Source organism: Bombina bombina, unplaced genomic scaffold (genome assembly GCF_027579735.1).
Source record: "Bombina bombina isolate aBomBom1 unplaced genomic scaffold, aBomBom1.pri scaffold_565, whole genome shotgun sequence".
In the NCBI taxonomy this organism is placed as follows: Eukaryota; Metazoa; Chordata; class Amphibia; order Anura; family Bombinatoridae; genus Bombina; species Bombina bombina.
In genome coordinates, this window is record NW_026511051.1 from 247,552 (window position 1) to 271,917 (window position 24,366).

General features: G+C 37.8%; 1 protein-coding gene across 4 annotated transcripts in view; it reads left to right on the forward strand.

Annotated features, from left to right (window-relative positions):
- LOC128643579 (phosphatidate phosphatase LPIN2) overlaps positions 1-24,366 on the forward strand; it is a 212,554-nt gene that overhangs the window by 166,823 nt on the left and 21,365 nt on the right. For 3 of the 4 annotated variants that reach the window (XM_053696421.1, XM_053696420.1, XM_053696419.1), the window contains 4 exons: positions 9,802-9,834; positions 16,338-16,479; positions 20,945-21,093; positions 23,806-23,892. In XM_053696421.1, the coding sequence (XP_053552396.1) occupies positions 9,802-9,834; positions 16,338-16,479; positions 20,945-21,093; positions 23,806-23,892 (411 nt within the window). The remainder of the gene's footprint in view (positions 1-9,801; positions 9,835-16,337; positions 16,480-20,944; positions 21,094-23,805; positions 23,893-24,366) is intronic. The other variant, XM_053696422.1, reaches the window with a different exon arrangement.

The following is a 24,366-nucleotide window of genomic DNA, read 5'->3' on the forward strand; positions in this document are numbered from 1 at the left end:
CATTTTTCTAACAAGACTGTGTAATGCTGGAAGGCTGTCATTTTCCCTCATGGGGATCGGTAAGCCATTTTCTTCAGATAGAATAAAGGGCTTATTATGGGCTAATAACTGGTGGACACTCTTAAGGGCTAAATCGATTGTTTATTTAAGTTATTATTAAGGTTTTGAAGTGGATTTCAAACTTTTTAATATTTGGGGAACGTTTTTTTCGCCAGGCACTAGTTAAGACACCTTCCCAGTCAGGAAGGGCCTTTCTCTGTAGTAGGCAGAGCCTCATTTTCGCGCCATTATTGCGCAGTTTCTTTTGAGTGCAGTGCATGCAGCTGCATGTGAGAGGGTCTGGTATCCACAGAAAACGTTCCTAGAAGGCTGGAATTGGTATCGTATACCCCCCTGGGATAAGTGAAGTCGCAGCAAAGGCTGTGGCTGGGACTGTAGTGGGGTTAAATTGCAAACGGCTCCGGTTTCCGCATTTTAAGGGTTAACAGCTTCAAAATTGGGGTGCAATACTTTGAATGCATTAAGACACTGTGGTGAAAATTTGGTAAAGTTTGGATAATTCCTTCATAGTTTTTCACATATTCAGTAATAAAGTGTGCCCTGTTTAACATTTAAAGAGACAGTAACGGTTTTGTTTAAAAACTGTTTTTGTGCTTTATTAACCAGTTTAAGCCTGTTTAACATGTCTGTACCTTCAGATAAGTTATGTTCTGTATGTATGGAGGCCAAGGTGGTTACTCCTTCAAATGTATGTGATAATTGTGCAATGGCGTCCAAACAAAGTAAGGACAATTCTGTCACATTTAGTAAGGTTGCCCAGGATGATTCCTCAGATGAAGGAAGTAGGGATAGTTCTGCATCCTCTCCTTCTGTGTCTATACCAGTTATGCCCGAGCAGGCGACCCCTAGTACTTCTAGCGCACCAATGCTTGTTACTATGCAACAATTGACGGCAGTAATGGATAACTCCATAGCTAATATTTTATCCAAAATGCCAGCATTTCAGAGAAAGCGCGGTTGCTCAGTTTTAAACACTGTAGAGCAGGAGGGCGCTGATGATAATTTATCTGTCATACCCTCACACCAGTCTGAAGTGGCAGTGAGGGAGGGTTTGTCAGATGGAGACATTTCTGATACAGGAAGAATTTCTCAGCAGGCAGAACCTGATGTTGTGACATTTAAATTTAAATTAGAGCATCTCCGCGCATTACTTAAGGAGGTGCTATCTACTCTGGATGATTGTGACAATCTGGTCATCCCGGAAAAGTTGTGCAAGATGGACAAGTTCCTAGAGGTCCCGGTGCACCCTGATGCCTTTCCGATACCTAAAAGGGTGGCGGACATAGTGAATAAGGAGTGGGATAAGCCAGGCATACCTTTTTGTCCCTCCTCCTATATTTAAGAAATTGTTCCCCATGGTCGACCCCAGGAAGGACACATGGCAAACAGACCCTAAGGTCGAGGGGGTGGTTTCTACACTAGCCAAACGCACAACCATTCCCATTGAGGACAATTGTGCTTTCAAAGATCCTATGGATAAAAAATTGGAGGGCTTGCTTAAAAAGATTTTTGTACAGCAAGGATACCTCCTTCAACCTATTTCGTGCATTATTCCTGTCACTACAGCGGCGTGGTTCTGGTTCGATGAACTGGAAAAGTCGCTCAGTAGGGAGACTCCATATGAGGAGGTCATGGACAGAATTCACGCACTTAAGTTAGCTAATTCCTTTATTTTAGACGCCGCTTTGCAGTTAGCGAAATTAGCGGCGAAAAATTCAGGGTTTGCAATTGTGGCGCGTAGAGCGCTCTGGCTCTTGGTCGGCGGATGTATCTTCCAAGACAAAATTGCTTAATATTCCTTTCAAAGGTAAGACCCTTTTTGGGCCAGAATTGAAGGAAATTATTTCAGAGATCACTGGGGGAAAGGGCCATGCCCTCCCACAAGATAGGCCTTTCAAGGCTAAGAATAAGTCCAATTTTCGTTCCTTTCGCAACTTCAGGAATGGACCGGCTTCTAACTCTGCAGCCTCTAGACAAGAGGGTAACGCTTCCCAGTCTAAACCAGCTTGGAAACCAATGCAAGGCTGGAACAAGGGTAAACAGGCCAAGAAGCCTGCTGCTGCTACCAAAACAGCATGAAGGGGTAGCCCCCGATCCGGGACCGGATCTAGTAGGGGGCAGACTCTCTCTCTTTGCTCAGGCTTGGGCAAGAGATGTTCAGGATCCCTGGGCACTAGAAATAGTCTCTCAGGGTTATCTTCTAGAATTCAAGGAACTACCCCCAAGGGGAAGGTTCCACATTTCTCACTTATCTTCAAACCAAATAAAGAGACAGGCATTCTTACATTGTGTAGAAGACCTGTTAAAGATGGGAGTGATACACCCAGTTCCAACTGTGGAACAAGGTACCTGCAATCCAGGAGGGTCAATATATGACTACCTTGGATTTAAAGGATGCGTATCTACATATTCCTATCCACAAAGATCATCATCAGTTCCTAAGGTTCGCCTTTCTGGACAAACATTATCAGTTCGTGGCTCTTCCATTCGGACTAGCCACTGCTCCCAGAATTTTCACAAAAGTGCTCGGGTCCCTTCTAGCGGTTCTAAGACCAAGGGGCATTGCAGTGGCACCTTACCTGGACGACATTCTAATTCAAGCGTCGTCTCTTTCCAAGGCAAAGGCTCATACAGACATCGTTCTAGCCTTTCTCAGATCTCACGGGTGGAAGGTGAACGTAGAAAAGAGTTCCCTTTTTGGGAACAATAATAGATTCTTTAGAAATGAAGATCTCCCTGACAGAAGTCAGAAAGTCAAAGCTTCTAAACGCTTGTCAAGTTCTTCACTCTATTCTGCAGCCTTCCATAGCTCAGTGCATGGAAGTAGTAGGATTGATGGTTGCAGCAATGGACATAGTTCCTTTTGCTCGAATTCATCTAAGACCATTACAACTGTGCATGCTCAAGCAGTGGAATGGGGATTATACAGACTTGTCTCCAAAGATTCAAGTAGACCAGATAACCAGAGATTCACTCCGTTGGTGGTTGTCCCAGGATCACCTGTCTCAGGGAATGAGTTTCCGCAGACCAAAGTGGGTCATTGTCACGACCGACGCCAGTCTATTAGGCTGGGGTGCGGTCTGGGACTCCCTGAAAGCTCAGGGTCTAGGGTCTCGGGAAGAGTCTCTTCTTCCGATAAACATCCTGGAATTGAGAGCGATATCAATGCTCTCCAGGCTTGGCCTCAACTAGCGAAGGCCGGATTCATAAGATTCCAGTCGGACAACATGACGACTGTAGCTTATATCAATCATCAGGGGGGAACAAAGAGTTCCTTGGTGATGAGAGAGGTATCCAAAATCATCAAATGGGCGGAGGATCACTCCTGCCACCTATCTGCAATCCACATCCCAGGAGTAGACAACTGGGAGGCGGATTACCTGAGTCGTCAGACTTTACATCCGGGGGAGTGGGAACTCGACCCGGAGGTGTTTGCCCAGTTGACTCAATTATGGGGCATTCCAGACATGGATCTGATGGCGTCCCGTCAGAACTTCAAGGTTCCTTGCTACGGGTCCAGATCCAGGGATCCCAAGGCGACTCTAGTGGATGCATTAGTGGCGCCTTGGTCGTTCAACCTAGCTTATGCGTTTCCACCGTTCCCTCTCCTCCCCAGGCTTGTAGCCAGGATCAAACAGGAGAAGGCCTCGGTGATTCTGATAGCTCCTGCGTGGCCACGCAGGACTTGGTATGCAGACCTGGTGAATATGTCATTGGCTCCACCATGGAAGCTACCTTTGAGACAGGATCTTCTAATACAAGGTCCATTCGAACATCCAAATCTAGTTTCTCTACAGCTGACTGCTTGGAAATTGAACGTTTGATCTTATCTAAGCGTGGGTTTTCAGATTCTGTGATAGATACTCTGGTCCAAGCCAGAAAACCTGTGACTAGAAAGATTTACCATAAGATATGGAAAAGATATATCTGTTGGTGTGAATCCAAGGGATTCTCCTGGAGTAAGATTAAAATTCCTAAGATCCTCTCCTTTCTTCAAGACGGTTTGGATAAGGGATTGTCAGCAAGTTCTCTAAAAGGACAGATTTCTGCTTTATCTGTCTTGTTACACAAACGACTGGCAGCTGTGCCAGATGTACAAGCTTTTGTACAGGCCTTGGTCAGAATCAAGCCTGTTTACAGACCCTTGAATCCTCCTTGGAGTCTAAATTTAGTTCTTTCAGTTCTTCAAGGGGTTCCGTTTGAACCCTTACATTCCATAGATATCAAGTTACTATCTTGGAAAGTTCTGTTTTTGGTTGCTATTTCTTCTGCAAGAAGAGTGTCTGAATTATCTGCTCTGCAGTGTAACCCACCCTATCTGGTGTTCCATTCAGATAGGGTCGTTTTGCGTACTAAGCCTGGTTTTCTTCCGAAGGTCGTTTCCAACAGGAATATTAACCAGGAAATAGTTGTTCATTCTCTGTGTCCGAATCCAGTTTCTTAGAAGGAACGTTTGTTACACAATTTAGATGTAGTTCGTGCTTTAAAGTTCTATTTAGAAGCAACTAAGGATTTTAGACAAACCTCATCTTTGTTTGTCGTTTACTCTGGTAAGAGGAGAGGACAAAAAGCTACGGCTACCTTTCTGTCTTTCTGGCTGAAAAGCATTATCCGATTGGCTTATGAGACTGCCGGACGGCAGCCTCCTGAACGAATCACTGCTCACTCCACTAGAGCTGTGGCTTCCACATGTGCCTTCAAGAACGAGGCTTCTGTTGATCAGATATGTAAGGCAGCGACTTGGTCTTCTCTGCACACTTTTGCCAAATTTTACAAATTTGATACTTTTGCTTCTTCGGAGGCTGTTTTTGGGAGAAAGGTTTTGCAAGCCATGGTGCCTTCCGTTTAGGTAACCTGATTTGCTCCCTCCCTTCATCCGTGTCCTAAAGCTTTGGTATTGGTTCCCACAAGTAATGGATGACGCCGTGGACCAGACACACCAATGTTGGAGAAAACAGAATTTATGCTTACCTGATAAATTACTTTCTCCAACGATGTGTCCGGTCCACGGCCCGCCCTGGTTTTTTAATCAGGTTTGAAAAATTTCTTTCTCTATACACTACAGTCACCACGGCACCCTATTGTTTCTCCTTTTTTTCTCCTAATCGTCGGTTGAATGACTGGGGGGGGCGGAGCCAAGGTGGGGCTATATGGACAGCTTTTGCTGTGCTCTTTGCCATTTCCTGTTGGGGAAGAGAATATTCCCACAAGTAATGGATGACGCCGTGGACCGGACACACCGTTGGAGAAAGTAATTTATCAGGTAAGCATAAATTCTGTTTTTTACAAACCCCACCATATAAATTTGATTTGTTAGGGAAAGAGACCTGGCTAACGGCAACGCGCACTCTGCACTGCGCGCAGCGCATAATGGAAAAGAGGGCCTACTATTGGCCCCACATGTAAGAAAAGTAAAAGGGCCTAACCATTACCGCCACACTGCCATCCAATAACGTTCTGAGGAGCGGCTCACACGACCGACCGGAGTTTGAATCACTGGTCAGTTGTGTGACCGCGATGCCAGAGCGGCATTGGAAAAAAATTAGACAGTGAAGTGGACACGTGACCGAAGCGCTCTGCTCCGTGATCCACTTAGAGAAGACATGAGGGAGGCAGGGAAGACTGGAGTGCAAGCAAAGTGCTCGGTCTAAGCAGGCAACAAAGTGAAATAAAAAAATAAAGGATAAACCTGTAGTTGCACAACAGAAAAGGTTATTGCCTAATTCATGCTTTAGGATACCTACAAAAAAGGTTTGATAAAACTGAAATTCAGTAATAATATCTACAAAAGTTAAAGCATTCTGTAACTATGGCATATCTAACTAATAATTTGTTAAATGAAAAATATCCAAATATAAACACAGATCTTAGGTTTTTTTAGCAATTAAGATGAAAGAATATGTGACCTGCTGTCTGGAAGCAGCAAAGAAAAGAGGAAGTGCTGGGCTTGTTCTATACGGTTTATTGGGCTGCTGTGTGCTGATTGGTGCAGTCTTGTTACAATGTAGTTTATTTTTTCTCTGTATGTTTTCTTTGCTGCTGTTTGGAATCAGTAAAGATTTGATGCAAAATATGAAGCCTGTCATTAAAATCCCTATGGGCTATTACCATTTACTTTCTCACTGACTTTTTTTTATTTATTTTTATTGAGATTTTATACCATAACATAATATGACAAAATAAATCCTTTTTAAACAGTCCAAAAAAATATTTCACATAAAAAAAAAATTCTCTTAATACAAATCAGTAGCTCTTCTGGGGGAAACGTAAAAAGAAAGAAATCCAGCAACATCCAATTACACCAAAATTAGGGATGCACCGATACCGATACTAGTATCGGTATCGGTACCGATACCAAGTATTTGCATGAGTACTTGTACTCATGCAAATGCACCGATACTTAAACCGATACCTCCACTTCCTACCCATATGCTATCTTGTGGTGTTTTTTCAAACTGCATGTACCCATTTCATTTTAAACTGGAGTGGAGACTAAACTAAAAATGGTTTACTATTGTTCTGCAAATACAAATTGCTGTTATTTGTATTATTGTAGGAGAGATCACTGTACCTCGTTCAGACAAACCCCTGGGCAGTTAATAAAAGTACTGGGCAGTTAATAAACAGATTTCCAGCTCTGGCTAAAATGGCCCAAAAATATCTTTCTGCCCCATTCACTAGTGTGGAAAGTGAAAGACTGTTCAACTTAGAGTCGAACCTCCATACAAATGTCAGATTGATGTTATATAACAGCCCTACAACCCAATTGTATCACCCCTTTAAATGTAATATTTTATTGTAATATTTTTTATTTATAAACATGTTCAGTGAACTTTTTTATTATTTCATAATGTCTTTTGAATTACAGTCCTTTATAATTATAAAGAAGGAATCTTAAATAATTAGTCTGTATTGTGCTTGTTAAACTGTCACATGACATAAAAAAAAAAGTATCGGTAATTGGTATCGGCGAGTATTTGAAAACAAGTATCGGTACTTGTACTCAGTCATAAAAAAATGGTATCGGTGCAACCCTACACCAAATAATATTCTCTTGGAGTCTTAAACTTGAATACATTAGTACTCTGGTACTAATGAGCACATTGATAAGAATCGCTACTTCATCAGACCCCAGGTAGTTAAGAACTGTAATTTCTTCTGATATTGGAGAGTAGTGGTTAATTTGCTGTAGCTTTGTTATGCTTGCGGTATGTACCTTTGTATCAACAATCCCACGTGATTGCAACTCCTTAAAGGAGAGCTTTTCTGTTTATACCAAGAAAACAAAGCAAATTAGATAATAGAAGTAAATTGGAATGCTGTTTTAAAATTGTATGCTCTATATGAATCCTAAAATAAATGTTTTTCAACTTTATTTTTTTACAGCAATCTATTTTTACCTACTGGAGTGTATTAGATTGTTTACAAGTAGCTCCCTTTACTTTTATTTCAGCATTTGAAATAGTAAAATAGATACATTTTCCTGTGGTGTTCCTACCTATTCTAAAAGTTTCTATACTTGAGTATAGGGTACTGAAAACCTGCGTAAATATAACCAGCAGAAGAAATTGCACTCTCAGTAGGAGGTAGCTTACCCCTTATTAATTGCCAAAGCTTACACCATTACTGATCGGCCAAGCCTTACCACCTCACTGATCACTCAAGCCTTCTTCCCCCTTACTGATCGCCCATAGCCTACCACCTTACTGATCTCAATAATTTACGCTATTTACTGATCACCTAAGCCCTACCCCCTAACTGATCACCCAAGCCTTACTGATCACCAAGCCTTACCCTTTTTATTATGGCTGTCCAATATGTGGGGGTGTCATGTTTTTTTTTATGAAATATTGCAATTTTATTTAAATATTTTTTAAACATTCTTTTTGCATTTAAAAAATGCATGTAGTGGCTTGTTCCCTTGCAGTTTCCACTGCAGAGTGAATAGGCCAGAGAAAAGAGCACTGCTAATTGGCCACCTTCTTTGTCTTTGCACACATCAGGACTTGCGCAGCAATCATGAGGCAAGTAAAATGACGGCTGTAGCATTACGTGCTTTGACACTTATGTAATACTCCCTGGTCCACCCCCTGGAGGAGGGATCAGAGCTGCTGCTGGGCAGGACTGGAGCGTTTGTGTGACTGACTTGACATGTTGAGGAAGGCGCTTCGGGAATTTTTTTTGTTTGTTTGATTTGCTAAAAAAAATTGCAGCCTCATGTGATTCAGATATTGCATAGCCTCATATCGCGATTAATTGCAGAGCCCTACTATTTACTCATCATCCAAGCCTTAACCTTTTTACCGATCATCCAATCCTTACCCTTTTTACCCATCATCCAAGCCTTACCTTCATTTACAAATCACTTAATCCCTACCACCTCCCTTACTGATCACCCAAGCCCTGCATCTAGTGAATAGAACTCATAGTTACTTTGTTCTGATTTTGTTCTGGGGTGTAAAATACAGGCTTTGTCAGGTGTCTCTTCTCACAATAAGCTGCTTTACAAGAAACTTTGTCTCCCTGACTGTCTGTTGTACAATTCTCTCTAGGATGGAGAGCCATAGGCTTTCTATGTATGCTCTCTATTTCCCATATGGCTGTAAGTTTAGTATTGTGGTGTTTTTATTTACATGTATCTTTTAATATAATGTTATATACTTAGGGTGATTGTTCTTTCTCTCCCTCTGTTTATATGTATTTACATGTATCTCTATATATAATGTTATATACTGTCTTAGGGTGATTGTGCTTTCTCTCCCTCTGTTTATATGTATTTACATGTATCTCTATATATAATGTTATATACTGTCTTAGGGTGATTGCGCTTTCTCTCCCTCTGTTTATATGTATTTACATGTATCTCTATATATAATGTTATATACTGTCTTAGGTTGATTGTGCTTTCTCTCCCCTCTGTTTATATTTATTTACATGTATCTCTATATAATGTTATATACTTAGGGTGATTGTTCTTTCTCTCCCTCTGTTTATATGTATTTACATGTATCTCTATATATAATATTAAATACTGTCTTAGGGTGATTGCGCTTTCTCTCCCTCTGTTTAAATGTATTTACATGTATCTCTATATATAATGTTATATACTGTCTTAGGGTGATTGTGCTTTCTCTCCCCTCTGTTTATATTTATGTACATATATGTCTTTATATAATGTTATATACTTAGGGTGATTGCGCTTTCTCTTCTCTCCCACTGTTTATATTTATGTACATATATCTCTTTATATAATGTTATATACTTAGGTTGATTGTTCTTTCTCCCCTATGTTTATATGTATTTACATGTATCTCTATATATAATGTTATATACTTTCTTAGGGTGACTGCGCTTTCTCCCCTATGTTTATATGCATTTACATGTATCTCTATATATAATGTTAAATACTGTCTTAGGGTGATTGTGCTTTCTCTCCCCTCTGTTTAAATTAATTGTTTTTGCAGAATGCCATATATTGACCTTTAGGGGTCCGTTCTACCCCTCCTCCCTCACACTCTCTCCTACTGTCTCTCTATTTGACTGTTTTCTTCTATATCTCTCCCTCTGTCTGCTTGACTCTGTCTCTTCTCTGGGTGTTGTGACTCTGCTCTCTCATCTCAGTCTCTCTCACACCGCTACCTTTCTCCCCTCTTTTTCTCTTACCACCGTCTGTCTCTCATTTCTTTCTCTTTCCTTTTATGATATTTTTGTTTCTTTTGTTTTTTTCCATGAACCTACAAGGAAACCTAATTCTGAAGGATTGAGGCTTTACTTGTAAGTGTCATTTCTCATTTGTGTGCTTTGAGAGCCTTAGCCAGCAGTTTACTGTAACTGTGCATGACAAGTCTAATAAGGAGCATCACTAAGCTGGTGTTTGCCTGCCAATGGGTACAAACCTTACATTAACAGTTTACACCTGCTTAGTGTTCCTACTTGATATATTCACCGTATATGGAATGTGCACATTTGTTTTATTACTGTGCAAAACTCCTGACACAAACTGTTGATTAAAATAGATGAGTGAATAGTTTTCTTTGAACATCATATTTTTAATGTAACAGTAAGAGCATAGTGTACAGACAAATATTTGTACTAGAGAGCTCCACAAATTGCAATTTGCTCTTTCGAAAGATCTTACTTTTAAAAAAGCACAGATTTCAGTCCTATTAAAAAATGGAGCTACAAGGCAAAATCTTCCTATTCAGAATGTGCTGCATAAATAACGTGTATCTTATGTACGTAACACCTCCCTAGACTTGTTTCTTGTTGCAGAAAACAATAGGGGCATGCCTTTTTTACTTCTCTATCAGAACTTGTCTAGGCCACACCCCTGTGTGCCTAATTACACTAAAAAGTTCTAGATATAACTGCTCTCACTCACACACACACTCTCTCACACACTCTCTTTCTCTCATTCTCGCTCTCTCACACACTCTCTTTCTCTCATTCTCGCTCTCTCACTCTCACACACTCTCTCTCATTCTCGCTCTCTCACTCTCTCACACACTTTCTCTCATTCTTGCTCTCTCTCTCACACAGACACACACTCTCTTTCTCTCTCACTCTCTCACACACTCTTTCACTATTTCTCTCATTCTCGCTCTCTCTCACTCACACACACTCTCTTTCTCTCACACACTCTTTCACTCTTTTTCTCTTTCTCTCTCGCTCTCTCTCACTCACACACACACACACACACTCTCTTTCTCTCTCACACACTATTTCTCTCATTCTCGCTCGCTCTCACTCACACACACACATACACACACACACACTTTCTTACTCTCACACACTTTCACTCTTTCTCTCATTCTCGCTCGCTCTCTCTCACACACACACACACACATACACACACACACACTTTCTTACTCTCTCACACACTTTCAGTCTTTCTCTCATTCTCGCTCGCTCTCACTCACACACACACATACACACACACACACTTTCTTACTCTCTCACACACTTTCACTCTTTCTCTCATTCTCGCTCGCTCTCACTCACACACACACACTTTCTTACTCTCTCTCACACTATTTCACTCTTTCTCTCATTCTCGCTCTCTCTCATTCACACACACTTTTTCTGTCTTTTTTCCCTCTCTCTCTCTCTCTCTCTCTCTCTCACACACACTCTCATCTCTATATATAATATATTTTTTTTTTTTTAAATACAAGTTCCTATACTGAGCCTGTCAGGCTTGCAGACGTATGTCTCTCCTTTGGATCTATGTTAGTTGTCTTTACCAGCCAGTGGATATTAGAAGGAAGTTTTAGTTTTCCCTTGCTATTTTTGATGGACATCTTTTTTTAGCCTGTTTAAATGTACACAAAAAATGATGATTAAGCAACAACAAGGTAATTTAAATGGTAGCAAAAAGTTGCCTGTTGAATTTGATTTCTGCTGTAACACTGTTTCTCACCCTAATAACTTTTGCATTGCTTGAATTCTCGGGAAGTAATCCCAGCTTTTGTAACTTGGTCTTGGAGTGCAGTTACAGTCTTGTGTACATTACTACTTTTGTAGTTAAAAGGATATAAAACAGACTGTTTTATTGTTGTACTAACAAAACACTAAAGGCCCGATTTTAAGAAAGTATGGCGGACAAGGGCTTCGCATTTAGCGGGCAGCAATACGCTGCACCCATTTACCATTGCACACTACTTCACGTGTGCAATACTGCTCATGCGCAAGCAAGGACCGTCAATCTCCCCGGCTGGAAAAGTCTGAGAGGGGGTTGATGTACACAACATAACCTGCATCTGACGACCCAACGACACCTTGATAAATGGGGATCTAAGCAGCGGGTTATATCTAAAGAGATATATAACCCAAAACATTTCTTTTGTTATTCAGACTGAGCATGCAATTTAAAAAACAACTTTCCCAATTTACTTCTATTATCCAATTTTGCTTCGTTTCCATGTTATTCTTTGCTGAAGAGATACCTAGGTAGCTGTCTGGGGCACTAAATGGCAGGAAATAGTGCTCTTTCATATGGATACAATTCTTACAAATCTGCTGCCATATAGAGCTCCAGAAATGGCAGGTTTCTGGGTTATGTATCTTATGTAAATTAGAAAGTTGTTACAAATTGCATGCTCTATCTGAATCATGAAATACATTTTTTGGGTTTCATGTTCCATTAATAGAAATCATTGCAATAGGCATTATTCATCACTTTAAAAGGATTTTTCCTTTTATTACCTTTTTAACTTAATTTGTGCTGGGTCCATTACTTCCTGTCACAGCCCAAAAAGGAGGTTGGGGCCTCTGCAGGAAAGTAAATTAGCAGTTTTTCTTTGAAAAAGCATGAATGTAAGCTTAGAAGCCGGCCCATTTTTGGTTCAGAACCTGGGTAACGCTTGCTGATTGGTGGCTAAATGTAGCCACCAGTCAGCAAATGCTACCCAGGGTTCTGAACCAAAAATTGGGAGACCATAAGCTTACATTTTCTGCTTTTTCAAATAAAGATACCAAGAGAACGAAGAACATTTGGTAAAAGAAGGGGTAAATTAGAAAGTTGCTTAAAATTGCATTCTCTATCTGAATTATAAAATAAAAAAAATGGGTTTCGTATCCCTTTAAAAATCAAATATTGTTTCTGCTTAAAAAGTCAATGTTTTGTCCTTATTACAGAGTCTTTGTGAAGACAAACTTATTTCTCCCAACAAGGATGTATCATTGTTGGAAGAAAAAGGTTTGTCTTCACCTATAATTATTGGAATTTAAATTTATTTCTTGCAGGTTTAATCATGATTTAAACAAAAAAGACCTTTTGAAGCCAAAGTCCACTTCTCCATTTTTTGGCCTTTCACTCTTGCATATGGAGTAGTCTAAGGGCTCGATGATTGAAAGCTCTCTGGGCTGGCGAGATTATTAAAGAATGCTCGCCAGTCCTTCTATTTCCCTGGTGGAATGATCTAAAGCCACTTTTTACCCTGAAAACAGGGTGTCCCGCTAATGGGCGTATATTGCATTTTCATTTGAAAAATGGACAATAAACGTATTTTAAACATCATACAAAACAAATATTTCAACCAATCACACACAAATAAGCAGGGAAAAATAGTATTTTAAGGCGCATTAAAAATTGTAACAAAATTCTTCACCAAAAATCTTATTTTAACAAAAATGTAAAATTTGTATGTAATTTATACAGGAATAAATCAAATTAAATATGCACAGCATAAATCGTAATATTAGGACACTGGATGTGCATAAATCACACAGAAATTTGTACTTATAAATACAAAACACAAAGTGTAATTGTTGGGGGGTTTTCTCGTAAAAAGGCCTGAACATGGGCGTTCCATGGGCGTATATGACAATGTCTTTCTAATCCCAGCGTAATTCTGCAAAGTTTTTCGCACTGCAGATCTCGGTTGTTTCTCACCAACTAAAAGGTGGCAAGTTTTTCTTAAAACAATACTAACACTTATAACCCCAATAGAAAAACAAATGCATACTAAAATATAGGCGAATGTAAGATGCTATATGCAGAAAGCAGCATAATGTGATTTATATCGGCTGCAGGATTTCATTTTAAAGTGCTTCCCCTACTCCCTGCTAACTTCGCACTAAGGAGCGAAGTGTCCCTATCCAGCAAGCTCCATTACTTTTAATAGGAGCCATCTCGCCACTCGCCCCTTTTTTTACGATCATTCTACCAGGGCAGCCCTGCGAGAGCAAGAAAAAGTAGGTTTAAGCTTGCAAAGTTTTTATCATCGAACCCTAAGTGTTTGAAACATGAAGGTATCTTGCAGCATTCTTATCTTAAAATAGTAATGTGCGTTTAGTTTGATTTGTAATGAAGAAATAGCAGAAAAATAAATAAATAAAGGAGATTCTTTAGTCTGTCAGCAGTGCTTGCAACAAGTTTTAATCTTCAACAAAGCCCACCAATAGAACAAAGCAATTTTGATAATAGAGTAATAATTATTTTTTATTGCATGCTCCATCTAAATTATACAATTTTTGACTAAACTGTCTAAATTGGAATATCAGATTGTTGCTAGGTTTCCCTCAGGAAAAAGCAAGTTATATTAACAGTAGTAACTCACACATTGACTGTAAAGATACTTGCGTTGAAAAGACCTTTATTCATTATGTGTGTGCATAGCATTTATGCACAGTAGGGTTTGCCTGACTTGATCAGGATTAGGGAGGAAGCACCAGTTCAGAGTTGATGTTGTGGAGCAGGGCTGCTATATACACCATGTGGGACCTCACACAGTGGTGAGACAGAACTTTCTTCCACATCGTCTTAGGACTTTATCCCCCATAAGACCATCAAGTGACATCCTTAGTTTAAAGGGATACTGAACCCAAATAGTTTCTTTCATGATTCAGAAAGAGCATGCAGTTTTAAGCAACTTTCAAATTTACTCCTATTATAAATGTAGCCACCAATCAGCAAGCACTACCCAGGGTGCTGAACTAAAAATTGGATAGCTCCTAAGCTTAAATTCCTGCCTTTTCAAATGAATGAATCCTGAAAGAAAAAGTTGGGGCTTCATATCCCTTTAATACAGATAATGTTTAAGTCAAGCATTACATTTTCTAGAAGTCAGAAAATGTATCGGTTTTCAGATGACTCTCTCACAGCAATACTGGGGTAAAAAGCAGAAAATAATTTTGAGGTGCATGTAACTCATAATTTATTTTTCATTTTATGTGTTCATGGTGGCAATTAGATCTTTAAGTTTTACATAGAAAAAGGTTCTGGTTATTGATTGCTGTTCCTTGCCTGATGCACACTACTTTCAACAGTTTTCCCCAATGCTCCATAAAACATTTTAATACTCTTCTTGAAATATGAGCTCAGATGCAGAAAATGAATTGAAAAGATGCCTTTTCTGGCTCCCGTGAGCTTGAGGTTCAGGAACAGCTTCCCCAGCAGTGGGAGCGCTCGAGTATTCAGTTACATCACTGTGGGAAAAACATAAAAACTAAACACACAATATTACAATTTGTTAGAAACAAATGTAGCGTGAAATAGCAAAACATCCGTAGCCACAGGGTACTATATGGCTACTAACAAGGTGATTTATTCACTTGAGTAATGATGTGTCTTACGGAGATTTCTACTAAATCTAATGGTATTACACCCTGGAATAATGCAGTGTATACATTTGGATTTAAATGAATGCGAAGATAGAATGAATAGTAGCTTTGTTTTATTCTTTGTGATTTGGAGCTTTAGCCTTTGAACCAGTTACACAACTGCTCGCCTCTCACTAAAAGGTTAATCAGTCACACTTCTACAAAATAACAATAGTCTATATACTGCAGGACAGAAATGTTTGTTTTGTAAAGATATGGGACAGATTCTTCCCAAACTTAGAAACAAAACTTAGGTTCTCAACTGTAAGGACAAAAAACAATATACGTGTTGCAAATGGGGTTACCTAGATGAGCGGGATCACTAACATCTCTCCATCAGATGTCACCTTTATACTAATTTGGGGAAAGTTGATCTTTTTAAGTAAACAATGTAACTTATATTTCTCCTTAAAGGGAAAGTTAACACCAGAATTTTTGTTGTTTAAAAAGGTAGATAATCCCTTTATTACCTATTGCCCAATTTTGCATTACCAACACAGTTCTAATAATATACTTTATACCTCTGTGATTACCTTGTATCTAAGCCTCTGCAAACTGCCCCCTTATTTCAGTTCTTTTGATAGACTTGCATTTTTAGCCAATCAGTGCTGACTCCTATGAGCTTCACGTGCCTGAGCTCAATGTTATCTATATGAAACACATGAACTAACGCCCTCTAGTGGTGAAAAACTGTCAAAATGCTTTCAGATTAGAGGCAGTCTTCAAGGTCTAAGAAATTAGCACATGAACCTCCTAGATTCAGCTTTCAACTAAGAATACCAAGAGAACAAAGCAAAATTGGTAATACAAGTAAATTGGAAAGTTGTTTAAAATTGCATCCCCTATTTAAATCATGAAATTTTTTTTTTTTTACTTTACAGTCCCTTTAAGGCCGGATTAGTTATTTTTTAATCACATTTAACTGTTCTATAAAGACAGCAAACTATGGACTAAAACTATCTCTGTCTCCTGATTCAAGTATAATTTAGCGCTCAGCGTAGTCTTCCTAATTTTTTTTATTTCTCAGTCTGTAATATTTGGACAGTGATAAATTATTGGAAACATTTCCGGGAGCACTAAAGATAAATACTTAATTACAAACTACTAGTAGATTCGTTATCTAGATAAAGTTGTTGTGAATTTTATATCTGTGGGTTTTTTCTCTTATGTATTAGACCATCAGCTAATGATAACACATCAAGTGATGAGGAGTCATTGGAACTGAAACAGATACAGGAATCTGCTCCAGTGGAACATCAAAGCCATGGAGGTGGAACAACGTACCGCAAGACTCTCCGGCTGTCCTCGGATAAAATAGTATGTCGTTTTATATTTTATTTTGTCTTTATGTTCAGAGAGAACCTGCAGACAATTTCTATAGCTTATTTTTTTATCTATTCCAGTCAGTACAAACCTTACACAGAAACATAACCTTTGCATTTTTGTCCAATTTCTAATAAGTTTATTATGAACCGTCAAATCCGGAAAATACTTGCACTTGATAAAATATTCTCTAAACTGCAATATTTGTTCCAAATAACAAAAACGTTACAGAAAACTCCACCTCTTGTTTAATGTGCAGTATTTTTTTTCCCCTTGTACATAAAATTAGCTGTTTCTTACATCAAAAATGTAATTTGATTGAATGATTCTCTGTTTAAGTTAAAACTAAAGAGAGAATATCCTACAATAAATACTTATTCCATGATTTTGTTTTCTTATTTACTGTAATTTCAGGCATGTTTTTTTTTTTTTTTTTACAATACATGATGTCTTAAAACATTGATACAAATAGAACCAAAAATAATGGCGCACAAAAATACATTTTTAAGATAATAGTTTTGCATGGTACAGGTAATGTCTTAGTGTAGTTTTAGCCAGAAGTGATCTGCGCTGAAGTGACTAAGAACTGTACAATGTTCTACAGCAATGAGACGACAGTCATATGTCTGGTAATATCAACAGCTGTTGCATTGCTTGTATTAAGTCAGACCGGCTTACTCATATGCTGAGGATAGTAAATGTTAGCATATATGGTTATCTATACTTCTAAATCAGAAACAGCTGTCAAGGTCATAAACTAGCCAGGTGTGTTTTTGGTGGGTGGAATGGACAGACCGACGAGATAATACAGACCGAAAGATGTTGCTATAGGGAGACTATTCACTGTACAGTCATTTCTCACAGAGTCAGCATTGTGGTTAAAGCCATTCTTTCCTATAAGGTTTCAGGCTGATTCAGAGCGCTTTTTCAGATAGTTCATCTGAGGTTAGTATGATTCTTTCAGAGGTGATTCACTAGTTCAAAGTAGCAAACAGAACTTGGCAGCCCACCCAATAAAAAATTTTTAAACTGCTATTACAGTACAGTATATCTAATTTTAATTTTAGCAGAACAGTCCAATATAATCCTGCAATGTCCCTTAAAGGACCATTTAAACTTGGCATTTCAAAAAATGTTTCATTATTGCAAGTGAAACATTATTGCAAAATGCATTCATTATTTATTTTGCAGCCTTTTTCTGTAAAATACATCTAAAAAGTGTGCTTTTTTTACTTTCTCCCAGAAAGGCGTGGGTTAATACTTTCTAAGCAATTTATGTGAGCTTTTGTTTACTTTCCCTCCCTCCCTAAGCTTCTATGGTGTCCCATGCTTTTAAGAGGTGGATTATCAGTTTTGCATCAACAATCATGATAGGAGAATCATTCTTTGCAATAGTAACCAAGTTGAATCAGAGCTAAACCTCCTTAAGGGAATACAAGAGGGCAGGCTACCCAAGTCTGCACATATGCAAGCAGAGTTTAATATTTACATAGCAGAGGTTATTTTGTTCTGGGAGACAGGTAAAACTGTGAAAAGAATAAAGATAAAATAATATACATATTAGTTTTTATTGCAAAATGATTAATATATATGAAGGTTCATAATCATGTTTACAGTTTGTGTTCAATGTCCCTTTAGAGCATGATATGATTAGACCATCGGAAATGTATTTTTATTAAATTCTACGTGGTGGCTTACTGTTCCAAAATGTAACATTCAGTGTTTGATACCTAGAACTTCCTCTAAAAGTATTATAGCACCTTACTTATGACTTTTAGCTATCGGTGACCCTAGCTCAGACCCATGGCCCTACAGCCCTTCTATAAACGACGACAAGTCAGGCCCTCTTATAAGCTACATACATGGGTTATATCCCCATCACCTCTCCCCTGACCCTCATTACTGCAGATCAGTGGGGATGTTCATATAAAGAAAGGCTGTTAACAAAACTGGTCTTATCATTAAAGGGATAAACAAAGCTTTAGAATGCATATGAAAGAGTACACATATAATATATAAGTAAATAAATCATTTAAAGCTCTTAATTTTTATTTTGACACGAATAAGAAGTGCAGGCGTAGTACGTGTGTATGTATATATAATGTGTGTGCAACTAAATAAAACAAAAGTTCTGCACACAAGATAAATGCTTCATAAGCAATAAAAATGTCATTTTGGTTGCAACATTTGTATTGTTTTGCAGTTCAGTGATATATCCAGTCTTCCAATAGTCGAGTCTAAATGTCATTAGTACAGATTAACACCTTGTTTGCTGCAATTATTTTTTAAATGGTTTAACTCCACCCACCACTTTCCTTATTTAGAGGAGCGAATCTGGACTGCAAAAGGCGAGGCTTGTCACTATTTTAATGTTAACAAAATCTCCATTGTTTGGCTTTAGCAGAAATGATAAGATAACAAACTGCGTATTAGAGATTTGTTAGAGATAGATTAGCCTCGAGAAACTGCCATGTTCTCTTTTAATTTTTAGGAATTGAAAATCTACATATTTCAGACATAAATTACAGGAAAAGGGGGCAAAATAAAAGTGAAATACAAGTACATTGCATTTTTTTTATGCTTTATTAATTTTCTGCTTGATTAACTGAGGGAAGAAGAATATACGTATATATTGTGCCGAGTAAACAGTGCTAATACATTTTGTAAAAATGGAATGTGCTGGCTCACTTCACTGTATGGTATGGGGGAGCACATGAGAATCGGGGAGGGGCACAAGGTCCTCCTGTCTGCCACTGCACAAGAGCTTGATAATAGCCTTTGATTTTAGCTATATTAGTTGTGCACATTCATTGTGACATTCAGATCTCCGCAGCCTGCTGAGATAGTTGTGCAAGAACTGATAGAAATGTAATTTAGCCAACTGGGAAAGCCTGACTTGCTAACATGACACAGTGGTTGTTGTTCTTGGATGAGGCACAGATAAGGAAATACATTATCTCACTTGGGAAATTCTAGTGTCTAAAAGTTTGATTAAAAGCAGCGTTTGGTCTGATATATAGCTGCTATTACTTTTTTTTTTAACTTATTTAGAAAGACACCCATAGGACTTTTCTACAAGATGATATCATATCCCACTAGAGAAATCTCTGCCTAACCTTACTTTTCTGTATACGTTTGCTCAGTTGTTTTAGCTGTATGTAATGTAATTGCCATTTATTACCTTATTTCTTTATTTTTCTTTTAGTCAAAGGGTCACCATATTTCCTTATTTAGCTTTAAAGAGATATGAAACCCAAACATTAGCTGTGTGTGATTCAGACAGAACATACAATTTAAAACAAGTTTCCATTTATTTATTTTTATCAAATGAGCTTTGTTTCCATGGTATTTGTTAAAGAGATACCGAGGTAGGTGTCTGGAATGCTACATGGCAGGAAATAGTGCTATTGCAAACATATAACATTCTTGCAAAACTGCTGCCATATAATGCTGCAGACCGTGCATGCTCCTCAGCTCACCTCCCTGCATTTTGACTAAAGATACCAAGAGAACAAACAAAATGTAATAATAGAAGTAAACGAGAGAGTTGTTTAATCATGAAAGAAATATGTTGGGTTTCATGTCCAATGTTAACTGCCATCTGGCCATGTGTATATGTTACATATTAAAGGGACAGTCTACACCAGAATTTTTATTGTTTTAAAAGGTAGATAATCCCTTTATTACCCATTTCCCAGTTTTGCATAACTAACACAGTTATAATAATATACTTTTAACCTCTGTGATTATCTTGTATCTAAGCCTCTGCAAACTGCCCCTTTATTTCAGTTCTTTTGACAGACTTGCAGTTTAGCCAATCAGTTCCTGCTCCCAGATAACTTCTCGTGCACGAGCACAGTGTTATCTATATGAAATACGTGAACTAACACCCTCTAGTGGTGAAAACCTGTTAAAATGCAATCTGAAAGAGGTGGGCTTCAAGGTCTAAGAAATTAGCATATGAACCTCCTAGGTTAAGCTTTCAACTAAGAATACCAAGAGAACAAAGCAAAATTGGTGATAAAAGTAAATTGGAAAATTGTTTAAAATTACATGCTCTATCTGAATCATGAAAGTTTATTTTGGCCTAGACTGTCCCTTTAAGGTGCACACACCTGAAGACGGCCTAAAAATCTGTGCCCTTCTCAGACCCCTGGTGTCAATGTATGTGCTGGGAGCCAATACAATATTTCCATATTTATGTAGCACTCCCTCAGCATCCTGAACGAGTTGGGGAAGTTGTTGCATAACACAGCACATCTTGAGATTTTGATATGCAAAATACCTCTGGTCCTTAAAAGGGTTAAACCATAATTTTTGTGAAAGCCGCAGATTACAGGGCCTGTATGCTGTTTTTGTAATGTGTAACTTTTCCGCTTAAAGTGGCAACCCTGTATAATGCCTGGTAGTTAAATAAGAGATAAATAGAAATGATTCTGTAATCTCTGTGTATTTTCAGGAAAAACTAAAGCTTCGCAATGGCCCGAATGATGTTGTTTTTAGTATAACAACCCAATATCAGGGAACATGCAGATGTGAAGGCACAATTTATCTATGGAACTGGAATGACAAGATTATCATATCTGACATAGATGGTACCATTACTAAGTAAGTAACTAAATAGCAGTTACTTTTTAGATACTATTTATTTGTGTATATATTTTTTAAAATACCAGTATGTACACAGCAAGTTGTTTCTGCTGTATATCCATTAATTATATATAAAAAAAACTGTTTACTCTGCATTGAAACCTAATGTGTAATTAGTTGGGACATAGTTCAGTGAAGCAATTTGCTTCATACCTCCTGAGAAACCACATAAATCAGAGGCAGAGATCCATACGTACATTGTGAGTAATTATTTCTGGGGTTACTTGTGGGCGATGAGAACATTGTCGTGTGTAATATCTGACCACGCAGTGAGGGGATGGCCTTTCATCTTGTATTTCATTCTGACTGAAAACATGTTTGAAATCATTCATTATTTTTTATTTATTTATTCTTTACATTACGAGTGCTCCTGGTGTGTACCCGGTTTTAACGTTTTGGGAACAAAAATAAGCTAGCAACCTTTTTAACAATGATTAAAAGTACCACTGAAATATTTGTATCTGTATATTGTGTACTACTAGGAAATATTTAGAGACTTTAATGTGTGTTGTCTGTTATCCAGCTTGTATTTTGTATTGTTTTGCAGTTCAGGGATATAACCCTTGAAAGGCCTCTTGACTGTTGTGTATCTCTTCTCTACTGTGGCCAACTCCAACAAAAGAGAGTAAAATAATAGTAAGGCAACACAATTACATAATCGGCAATACAATTATTTATATTTCTTGTAACTTTGCATGGCTTAAACCTATGCTTGCCAACTTCATCATAGTATTTTGTATGGGCGATAAGAAGGAGAAGCACCTATCGGGTGTGGATGAATGGTAGATATTCTGGTCATATGAAGGAAAGGGGGTAAAGAGGCATTAAATACCTCTTGCTCGTGCTGCCCCACGCTCTATAGAGAGGCTACAAATAAATTCTATTACTTAGGTTTTCAAAAGGCTGCAAATTGCTTAAACCACCTAATTGATTTGCAGCATTTGCTGAATACAGAAAGTGCTTTGTGTACACTCTAGCTTTAGTGTAAAACTGGTACTTGTCCCACGCTCCCTAAAGGTGTTTAATGTAAATTTAAAAGCCACATTATCTCTGGAAGACGAAGACAACTTAAATCTCCCCCAAAAAACAGCAGTTTGCTCTGCTGTCTGTATCTAATAGTAAGTTTCCCTGCATAGAAGTATCAGTGACTTAGTCATTCTGGTCAGCTCCTATTTGTTGCTCATGTAAATAAATAAGTCTGTCCTGTTAGCAATACTTTGGGACTGGTTATAAGAGACACTTGGTGTATACCATGTGTAGTGCTCGGGTGTGAGAGCTTTAGATTAAAGTTCTTGCTGCTTGCAGTGAGAACCTCAACTGTCTAGAACATAAAGCATTCTAGAATGAAGAATAAGAACATATTACTATGTTTTGTTAACACTCAAAATAGCAGTAAACAAGAAGCGCAGCAACACAAGACTCGTACGATCTGGTCCAACCCATTAACATATTTCTCATTTTCAAGGGCTGCTGACCTCTAAATATTCCCTTCTGTGAGCTCAGGGGAGCCTGCCAGTGTATTAGGCACTAATCTGCATCTGTTCAAACATCTTCAAAATCTGGACGGCATGCCCCACAGTACTTTACTATAAGAAGATGTGTCTGGTTAAAGTGGAAACTTCTGTCTTTATCCATATATATACTGGGGACACCTAGTCGTATTTCAGTCTCTGACTTTAGGCTTCCCTACTAGAATCTGTCTTATTACTTTGATCTATCTTTTCATTTGTTCTTTGTTATCTTTAGTAGTAGGAAGATACAATATTCTTTAAAGTTCTATTTCCATTAGTGAATTTACACATCTGCATTTGCGCGCTTTGTCCTTTCCACATGTTTATGGAAATCTGAAAATCTAATTTATAAATAAAACAAAATCCAGACTGACTACTAAACCACACATAATTCCTTCAGTCTTAAAAAGTACTTTATATATGATCTGCTCTTCAGAGTGGAGGAGACGTTAAGGGATATATGAGACAGAAGGTGATGGAGCAGATATGAAATTTCAGATTCTCTGTAGAACATTAATATAAATTCATATTTGTCATATCAAATTTGGTAGCCAGCCAGAAAAATAAGGAGCCAGCTACACAGCTTTAGGAACCAGGCAACATATTGTTTTAATATAGACTTTTTTTTTTTTTAACATTTTGATAAATTTCCAGCAGCCTTTCAGAATTGTTGTTTTCTGACATTTTACACTCTATTTTTTTCTGATAAAAAACCCTATATTTCTACAGTAAAGAATCTGTAAACATATATTGCAATTGAAAACCAGCTAATTTTGACTCTGTTATTATTTCTAGACCTGTGATAGATAGATAGATAGATAGATAGATAGATAGATAGATAGATATTTAGAGTCTATGTGTAAACATATAATATAAAACTATCATTTATTTGTATAGCGTCACAAAGATGTATTTTTGTGTTTGCTATCCACAAAATTTATGTGTGTGAAATTAAAAATGAGCTTAATTTAGCATTTTTTAAACTGGTTGTCTGAAGTTTTGTATTAGGGACATGGAGATTTGTGCAGTTAGAAGAGAACATACAAGAACTGCGGTGCTAAATTAAAATCTGGAACTTGCTACACATTAACTAATTTCATGCTTGTGACGATTCCTTACACTGTTCTCTAAATACTTTTTTGTTTTTCTTTAAATAAAGGTCGGATGCCTTAGGACAGATACTGCCACAACTGGGGAAAGACTGGACACATCAAGGCATTGCAAAACTCTATCACTCTATACATGAGTATGTTTCTCTGCTTCATTCTAAATGCCTCTTATAAAGGAAACAGATTATCATTTTATCTTTTGTATTTTTTTTATCTAGAACTATTATCTGTTAAAATCTGCAACTGTATTTTGTCCATTTGGATTTTTCTGCTGATACTGAACAGTGTTAAAGGGCCATAGTAGTAAAAAAAATATTATATGCTCTAGAACATGTCATTTTAAGACTATCGACCCTGCACTACTATGTGTTTAACCCCCCCGCAATTCAGTGAGCAATTCATTCTGTAGATTTTTTTTAAATGTATTCTTTTTTTTTTTTTTTTTTTATAAATATTTATTTGTTGATCTACACTCAAAGTAATAACATACAGAAATAAGGTAGCAAGTATACATCAGTCACATATCATTACAAGATAAATGCATATGCATGCATTTAATCTGTTAGTATTGTACCAATAAACATCTGATTTGTATTTCAAAAGATATAAAC